This window comes from Vombatus ursinus, unplaced genomic scaffold (assembly GCF_900497805.2).
Source record: "Vombatus ursinus unplaced genomic scaffold, bare-nosed wombat genome assembly UNPS02007829.1, whole genome shotgun sequence".
Classification (NCBI taxonomy): Eukaryota; Metazoa; Chordata; class Mammalia; order Diprotodontia; family Vombatidae; genus Vombatus; species Vombatus ursinus.
This window is the reverse complement of record NW_020947607.1, coordinates 1-9,907: the sequence shown is the minus strand read 5'-3', so window position 1 is coordinate 9,907 and position 9,907 is coordinate 1. Positions and strand designations below refer to the sequence as shown.

Sequence of the window (9,907 nt, the reverse complement as noted above, 5' to 3'; positions counted from 1 at the left end):
GACTTAAGGAGGGAATAACATACATACTCAATTGGGTGTGGAAATCTATCTTACCCTACAGGAAAATAGGGGGGGAAGGGGACAAGAGAGTAGGGGAATGATAGAGAGGAGGGCAGATTGAGAAAGGGAGTAATCAGAAGCAAATACTTCTGAGGAGGGTCAGGGTCAAAAGAAAGAATAGAATAAATGGGTGGGCAGGATAGGATTAAGGGAAATAGAGTTAGTTTTTCATAGCATGTCTACTATGGAAGTGTTTTGCATAGCTGCACATATATAACCTATATTTAGTTGCTTGCCTTATCAATGAGGGTGGGTGGGGAAGGAGGAAGGGAGAAAATTTGGAACCCAAAGTTTTAAAAACACATGTTTAAAAAAAAAATGTTCTCACATGCAACTGGGAAATAAGAAATACCGGAAATGGGGTACAGAAATCCATCCTGCCCTACAGGAAAACTGAAGGGGAAGGGGATAAGAGGGGAGAGGTAGAAGAGAAGGCAGACTAGGGGAAGGGGTATTTAGAATGCGTGCCATCTTGGGGTGGGGGGAGGGGCGAGATGGGGTTAAAATTTGGAACTCAAAATGTTGTGGAAGTAAATGTTGAAAACAAAAAAATAAATAAAAATTACCATAAAAAAATACATGTATTTTTACATGGAGGCTACAGTCAAGTAGGGGAGATGAAACATGTATAAATAACTCAATAAAAGGCAGAATATGAAAGTGCATTCAATAGGAGAGGTAAGATATTCCTGAGGGTAAGCAGGGTAGGGCTGAATTTCTGGAGAAGACAGTGTTAAGACTAGGCCTTGAAGGATATGTTAGATTGACAGAGGCAAGACAGAGATGTTGAGAAAAGAGGAACGATCTTTTTGATCTTTCAAGGTAAAGTGAATAAGATTAACGGACAGGGGTGGGAAAAGGTTTCATTGGCTGTATATAAAAAAGAGCAATTAGCTGGGTCTGGCTGGAGGCTGCCCAGCAAGAAATGCCAGGAATACAAAAAGATACCTCTTCAACATAATTCCTTAACTGACTTGATAGGACATTTTTGTTCATATGTATCTTAAGGTTTTCTTTGATATTTCAATATCTCTAATGTTTTTTAAAAACCTATTGTACAAAGATTTAGAGTCAATGAGGTCTGCTTAATATAGATTCTTGCCAACCCAACATGTCAGAACTAATATTTTTAAGGTTAAATACATGTAAACAAGGGCACTAACTATAATTTTTACTTTTAAAAAAGAAAGTTGGTTAGATGGACCCAATGAAAGATTTTAGCACAAAGTTAAATTAGTTACTATCAAGTTTAAATGAAGTTTTAAATGTAGGCATCAGGATTAAATCACTGAATAATTTGACAAATCAAGCTCTAAAATGGAAGTGAAACATTAGGGCAGATGGAAGGATTTAGAGAGGATTTTTTTTTTTACTGTATCTCACTCTTAATTATATTTCACCATCTGAAATAAATTATGATGAGTCATGAATTATATAACCCCAGAAGGAGGTTCAAATATATCTTACATTGCTCTTTCTAGAAGTGTCATTTGTGTCAATTGAAAGGGTTGTAAGATGAGAGATTGTTCAATACTAAAGATGAGACAACTATAATTTCATATTGCTTCTACTAAGAGAACCACATAGGCAATGTTTCTACTCCAACATTTATAGTCAGAATCAGAGCAAGTTAGAGCCCAATTCCATCATTTTACAAAGAAGGCAGCTGAGGCCCAAAGGGTGAAGTGATTTGTTCAAAGTCACAAAGATGGAAAGTGGCAAAGGCCAAGCTGAGACTGATGTCCCTTGATTTGGGTTTAGTGCTCCTCTTATCACACTAAACCACCTCTTGCTAGCAGCAGAGCTCAAATAAACTCAATATATTTAATTTCCTAATGAGATAAACAATGTGCATAAGTGACCTTTGAAGACAGACTCAAGACTTACCAGTAGGAGTGGTAACCAGTTTAGTTGTCATGATCGCCCCATTGCTGCTCACCACCATAATGGGTGAATTGCTGCTGGTGGGCAGTGTTGCTGTGACTGGTTTAGGGAGGATTTTACTTGGTTGAACCTGCTGAGTGATGATTTTAACACCTGTGAATGAAGAAATATATATAAAAATCACATATTTTTTAAAAAATTCTGAAACATATCCTTCACATGATCCTAAGAGGGCAGTAGTTTCACTTACCTGTTTTAACTTTAACTAAGCATATTATGTCAACCCCTTAATACCTCCTCCCCTAAATTTACATAATTCTACCACTTCTCTTCTTCAGATCCCACATCCAACAAAAAAGTTGCTAAGAATTTAAGCAAAGGAGAAACAATTTTTCCCTTCATTCCTGCCCTAAGCTACTCAAGTCTTCTTACTGAGATCAAATGAAAGAGCCAGTTAACCACTAGAAATGGCTTTTCCAGAGGAATAATCTGTAGACAATTATTTTATGTGACATGTTCCATGCAAAAGGTTTGGGATAGGAAAACCGTGACGAGCAGTCAAGAACAAAGTTAAAGAGAAAGGGGTTTTTACAGATTTCCAACACTTTCTTTTATTGAAACACTGTCATCAATCTCCTTATCACTGAAAAAGCAGCTTTAAAAAATCATTTTAAATATTCCATTTTACAAGTGTTAGCCTGTCAACTCCAGCATTAGAAAGATTCCTCTTCTACAGTCTGACCCTGGTGCCTTCTGATGTTATGCAGGTGGCCTTATCTTCTCCAGGGTTAGGCCCACAAAGCACAAACTCTGCTGAGGTGGAAAGGTTTCAAGTGGAAGCCAATGACAGCCTGGCATGCCTGCAGTCTGAGGACTTGCCTGTCTAAGGATTGAGAAACAGAAGGTACACTGCATTTTTGCAAGGAGTGACACACAGGGAAATCAGAGAGCTTTTGAAATGTCTTAGTAAATATACTTATTGAATGTTTATATTCAATGCTCAAAAAACATTGAATCTTTTTTTTTTAAAGGAATTGGGGTTAAGTGACTTGCCCAGGGTCACACAGCTACTAAGTGTCAAGTGTTTGGTCTGAGGCCAGATTTGAACTCAGGTACTCCGGACTTCAGGGCCAGTGCTCTATCCGTTGCGCCATCTAGCTGCCCCCAAAATACTGAATCTTGAGGCAGACAGCAACTCCTCAGTAGAAGGTCTTTGAGAAACAGCAAGAAATGAAAAATTCTTTCCCTTACAGCCAGCTCTGAACTGAGCTAGTCTGGTCCCCAGTTAGCAGATATATAACCGATATATAACCCATTACTGACCCCATACCCTAAGCCTTTCTTTCTAGTCTGGTAAAATTTGCCAAATCCAGTATTATAGCTTTAAAAACTAGGTGGCAGCTAGGTGGTAGGTGGTACAGTGGATAGAGCTCTGGCCTTGGAGTCAGGAGGACCTGAGTTCAAATCCAACTTCAGATACTTGACACTTACTAGCTGTGTGACCCTGGGTAAGTCACTTAACCCCACTGCCTCACCAAAAAAAAAAAAAAGGCAAAAAATAAATAAATAAATAAAACAAAAACTTAGAGGGCTTCAATAAAGTCAAATTAGAAACTGACTGAGGGGAATCTTACTTATATTATAATAATGTATATTAGTTATAAAATTAATCATTAACAAAACTAAATGAGGATGAAATTACTGTTAGGATCTGTTCCACAGACATCAAAATCATAAAAGGAATATATTACTGTGGAAAGTAAGAAGTACATTACTTTTTAAGGGGAAATGACTGAGGCTGACTAAATAGGAAGAAAGGAACCTCCACTTATTTAATAGTATTAAATCATTTCACCTCACTGTAAACAAGTGATGTTAAAATTTTACACAGCCTCTAAGAATCCAGATTCAGTCTTCTTCACTTGACAGAAAAACTAAAACAAGAGGTCACGGAAAACAATCATCTTTTGATATTATCTCATGGATGAGTTGCAAACATGGTTTAGCAAAAACATCCCCAAACCCAACCTTAACAACTGCAATACTGCAGAAATATGAAGCATTATTCATTAACCAAACATATGGATACTAGGATCTCTTTCCACCAATCAAAAGATAATCATTTCAGATGTGCTTTAACACATTCAAAGATACAAATTTAAAAGCCCTGGTATTGCCTCTAACTGTTCCATCCAAGGAAGCATGAAAAGCCATTTTATTTCAAACATTTAAGCCACAGGACAGTAGGACAAAACTAACACTCCAAAGGATATTTGTAGATTGTTATAAAACCACTGGCTTTTCCTCCATGGAATCTGGGGAGCACTGCTATGCCCTGCCAACCTCTTTCCATAACTGCAAACCATAAGCTCTCTAGAATATTCTTTAGCAGTAAAACAGGCACTCACTACTACATTCTTTGGCAGTAAGACTTAACAACTGTCCTCATTAGAATTTGGAAACTAGCACTGGTTTCCAAAACAACAGGGACCAATTTTAAAAGGTAAATTCTGGTCCCTGCCTTGGGTTTGCATTATTATCTCCGAAATGTTCTTCAGTTACCTGATTCCTGTTTGATCTGGATGGTGGGCTTGATGCCAGGTGGTAACTGAGATTGCTGGGGCTGTTGCTGATGAGACACTGCTGTGGGCTGGGCCAGTTGCTGCTGGGGCTGTTGCTGCACTTGATGCAGTTGCTGTTTTGGGGACTGTTGATGTTGTTTAGGGAATTGTGCTAGAATCTGGGTGGGCGTGGCCACCAAGCTTTTAGGGGAAGGAAGTCTGGTTGATGCCACCTTAATTGCTGATGTGGATACACCTATAAAAGTGCAAGAGGAAGAAAAAAAATATTTAAGAATAAAAAAGGTGAAAATTATCATTGGGTATGGCAACAGGAAAACCATTTGCTGTGGATTCAGTAAATCAAAAAAGAAACAAGCAAAATACCAGACAGATGTTTCAGTCACATTTTTAATTTTTTTGTGTGTTTGTATTAGAAAATGAAAAGCACTCATGAAATTCACAGAATTTTATTATTAGAAGTTAGATTATGTAACTTCTCAGATCCATTTCATCCAGTATGAGTTCATCTACATCTCCCTGAAGCAGTATTCAGGTGTCTTAGCAAATCGATAAACATTTACTAAGCACTTACCACGTGCCAGGCACTATGCTAAAAACTGAGGATACAAAAAGAGGAAAAAGACAGTCCCTATTCTCAAGGACCTCATAGTTTAACAGGGGAGACAACATACAAAAATATGCAAACAAGCGACATAAAGGACAAATAGGAAGTAATTTAAAAAGAAAAAGTGCTAGAATTAAGAGAGGTTGAGGAAGGCTTCCTGAAGAAAACAGTGTTTTAGTTGAGACTTAAAGGAAACCAAGAGGGAGAGCATTCCAGGCACAGCAAACAGCCAGAGAAAATGCCTGAGTCTGGAGATGGAGAGATGGAGTGTCTTGTTCATGGAACAGCAAGTAGGAGAGTGTCACTAGATCAAAGAGTACACATCAGGGAGTAAGGTGTAAGAAGAATGGAAAGATGTTGGGGCAGCTAGGCTATAAGTGGCTTTGAACATCAAAAAATAAGATTTTGTATTAGATCCTGGAGATGACAGGGAGACACTGGAATTTATTGAGTAGGAGGATGACATGGTTGGATGTAAGCTCTAACAAAATCACTTGGGTAGCTGAGTGGAGGATGGATTGCAGCAGGGAGAGACCTGAGGCTGGCAGACCCATCAGCAGGCTCTTGCAACAGTCTAGGACTGAGGTGATGAGGACCTGCATCAGCTGGGGTGGCATTGTCAGAGAGTAGGGGATTTATTCTAGAGATATTGCAAAGATGAAACTGATAGGCCTTGGAAACAGAGTAGATATGGGGGGTGAGAGGTAGTTAAAAGTCAAGGATGACACCTAGGTTTTGAGCCTGAGGGACTGGATGGTGTTGCCCTCAATAGTAATAGGGAAGGTAGGAGAGGGAAAGATAGTAAGTTTGGATTTTGGAATCTTGAGTTTCTACTGGACAAGATGTCTGAAAGACAAGATGGCTGAAAGACTGGAGGTCAGCAGACAGCCGAGGGCAGAATAGGTAGATCTGAGAATCATTAGCTTCTGCTTGCACATCTCTAAGGAATAAATAATCAAAGGGGGAACTCACTACCTCATGAGACAGCCTATTCCATAACTGGACAGTTCTCAGTGTTAGAAAGTTATTGCATACACTGAGACCAAATCAGTTACCTTGTTCATTCCCTGCTCCCCTGAGGCAGACCTTCAAATATATGTTGATAACCTGAAGATAACATCTGTGCTTTTATACTGGCCACCTCCCCTACTTAGAATGCCCTCCTTTCTCACTTCTGCCTCATAAAATCCCTCACTTTAAGACCAAGCACAAGCTTTCACATGAAGCCTTTCCCAGTTTCTCCAATGTTGGTACCCTCCCACCCTACTCTGTATTTACATTTTATATGCATGTGTTTTGTAAGTGTAATGTCTTCCCCAACAGACTAGATATACTTATTTCCCCAGTGCCTAATACAATGCCTGGCATATTGTAGGTGCCTAATAAATGCTTGTTGATTATGATCATCTCCCTCTACCACACACATATATACGCACATGAGCAGAAAGATTTTTCTCCTTTAGGTTTTTTGTTGTTTAGTCATTTAGTCATAATTTAGTCATTTAGTCATAATCATGTCTGATCCTTTGTGACCCCATTTGGGATTTTCTTGGCAGAGATACTGGAGTGGTTTGCCATTTCATTCTCTAGATCATTTTACAGATAAGGAAACTGAGACAAACAGGGTTACGTGACTTGCTCAGAATCACACAGCTAGTAAGTGTCTAAGGCTGGATTTGAACTCAGAAAATTGAGTCTTCAGGCTCAGCACTCTATCTATTGTGCCACCTAGCCACCAGGCTAAATAGTCCCAAACCTTTAACTGGTCCTCCTCTTAAATGGTTTCCAGTTCCCCTCACAGTGTTCCCTGGATGTACTTCTGGGTGTGTGTCACTGCTCTTCTTAAAATATGATCCCCAAACAGAACACCATGAGGTCTGACCATAGCAATGTGCAATGAAATCAATATCCTTTGTATCCTCTCTGTTTGTAAACCAAGAAGGCATTAGTTTTTCTGAATGTCTTTGTCATACTAAGAGCTTATGATGGCACGGGGCGGGGGGGTGGGGAGGGAAGGAAGGTCTGTGCCTTTCATTTCAATGACTTAGGAAGTTCTTGAGGAGGAAAGTCTCTACCAACACAAGACTGAAACTGTTCTGCAACTAACGACCTTGGAGAATATCCCATGAGCCCAAAGAGATTAAGTGGCTTGCTTGGGGTCACGTGGTCAGGATAAGTTAAAGGCAGGATCTAACCCAGATCACTGTGATTCTGGAGCCAGGCTTCTACCCACTGTACAATAATCTCTCTTATATTCAATTAACCACCTTAGGGGTTGATGTGAATAGTTTAACAGCAAGAGGGGAAAAAAAGGAATTTACAAGTATAAACTGATACAAATTACAATTAAGTAATAAAATAGTGAGATCTTCTTCATATTGACTGCCAGCAAACCATAAGTGTATTTTTTTCATTTTCCTCAATACAACATCAAAGCAGACTGTCGAATTTGAGGCACTATAGATCTCATGTTTGGATCCCATTGTGAATGTATATTATGAAATATTACACTTTCAGGTTTCAAAAAGCCAATTTTTAATCTGTATCAAGTAAAGTAAATACTACAAAGTTCTAGTTCTTTAACCCGACACTCTAAGAAAATAAATTCATGAAACTATTCAACATAACAAATGTACATTGTCGTCTGTCAATTCACTTAGTGCTACCTTGCTACATGTTATTTTATGTGATATTTTATTCCCCAATTTGAACGTTTATTCTACTGTGTTTTCTTTATGGCTCTTGAGTTTTAATGAAAAATTTTATTAAAAGCCTCATTCATATAAAATTTTTCTTAGGATTAACAAAGGAGGATTGTTAAATGTATACCTCTAATGTAAAGAAAGCAGCTAAAGTCAAACTAATTTAAAATGAACAAACAGTATAGAGAGAAGAGTAGGTAAAAACAGAAATTGTAACATTAGAAAGCCTAGCAAACAATATAGTTTCAAAATCCGACTAGCTTCCTATGTGCTACTGAGCCAAACAGATTCAGTCTATGTCTGTTGGGATTACATTTCTTGGTAAAGGGGTAGCTTTGGATACATGTGAAATTTTTTGTTTTACACTACTGAGTCTAGTGAAAGAACGGACATGAATGCGGCAAAAAAAAACAACAAAAAACCAATACCTTCTTCATGAAAGCAAATGTGAAGCACAAAATAATTATTTAACTGAATTAGGAAAAAAAACAAAACACCACAACCTATGAAAGTAGACTACTACTGACAGAGCTCCTGATACTTGAGCAGTACACAAAATCGAAAAAGCCATAGCGTCAAACAGAAGATCAAAGGGTATATCACCCAGTCTCTTGGATTTGACAACCACATAGATAACCACACTGATTGAAGAATTCATACCCGTCCTTTAAAGCTAAGAAAACAAGAGGAAGAAAGATTGTCTCAGAGACAGATAGGTTGGAACACGGAGCAGGAACAAAAAAGAGGACGAGTCCAACCTGAATCACAGTAAGCCACAGAATAAAGTATATTGAAAGCAGAGTGGCAGAGACTAAAGAGAGGATGACACGAAGCTAGGAAGTTAATAATGAATACTAGTGCTAGGCAGAAAGGGAAAAACATAAGAATATGGAGGCTTCCAAGAAATATGTAGGAAACCAACAAAAATTTCAAGGAAAAGGATGAAAAAATGGAATCATAAAGGTGAAGCAAAGGCAACAAGAATTTAACTGAGAAGCAAATTTAATAGAGAGGAGAGGTTTTGGTCATCATGGTTAGAAATAAGAATAAATTCTTTGTTAAAAGAACAGAAGTGGGATCAGGGTTTAGATCTAACAATGGAGTTAAGATATCTAAGACTACATGGGTAGTCTGGAGAAAAAGTAAGCAATCAAATAACTGTAAAACATATTCTCCAGGTACTATACTTCCTCCTCTGTTGGCTCACTGTGGTTAAGGGATGACACTAAATCATGCCTAATGATTGGGTTTTTTGGTTTTTTTGTTTTTGTTTTCCTGAAAATTCCAATCACTGGGTTTTAAAAGGTTATGCCAACAGCGTTGAGAAGCCTGGGAAGGTCTTACCAAACCAGAAAGCCTTAAGTTATGAACTCCCAGCTTTGGACTGTGCATTTATTGTTTAAGGAGAAGCCTGGCTAGGTGCTGAAAAGTTCATTATCAGAGCTTTGGCTATAAAGGGATAAAATTGTTAGCCACAACTACTAATACACCATATAATTACTGTAAAAGTAAAAGAAGGGGGAGGAATTTGCAAGCTGCATCAGTGGAGGAGAATTATGGTTCCTTGAAATACTCAAGTGGGCTTATGAAATATGATGCTTTTAGAAAGAGGATTGGATAATTATCCCCAGCATCTTTTCACTATATAATAGAGTCCAAAGCATTCTTTTATGTATCAAAATGTTCCAAGTATTAGATATTGTTAGGGTTCACCAAACACACTAAATACCAGGATATCAAAATAAAAACTACAGCGCTTCTCCAAAAGCCTGCACTTACTGTTTTAGGCTGCAGCATAATAAGAAAGACTCAATTGTGACGTCCAGTCATTCTAAAGATTGTTGAGATGGGGCATTTAGAATAAGAATTAAAGGATGAACACAGAGATGATTTGGGAATTCCCAGGAGTGCCTAGAGAGATCTGAATCAATACCTCTCTTTTGGCAAAATACAAATGAAGGGCGGGAGAGCAGTGACTTGTTTGAGCTCTCCCCCTAAACCCTTCCAAATACCTATAAAAAATGGATCTAAACAAACTCTAAAGCAGCAGAACCCACAAAAAGACAGAGTGAAAC

The 9,907-nt window shown here is 38.2% G+C and overlaps 1 protein-coding gene across 1 annotated transcript; it reads right to left on the bottom strand.

The window, feature by feature from the left end:
- Nucleotides 1–1,947: 1,947 nt before the first annotated feature.
- Nucleotides 1,948–4,761, bottom strand: LOC114034036 (BRCA2-interacting transcriptional repressor EMSY-like; the record flags this gene model as incomplete). The annotated part of the gene is made up of 2 exons (XM_027849658.1): nt 1,948–2,097; nt 4,507–4,761. Coding segments are annotated over 2 exons (405 nt in total), but the record flags the coding sequence as incomplete, so codon positions are not given.
- Nucleotides 4,762–9,907: the final 5,146 nt, after the last annotated feature.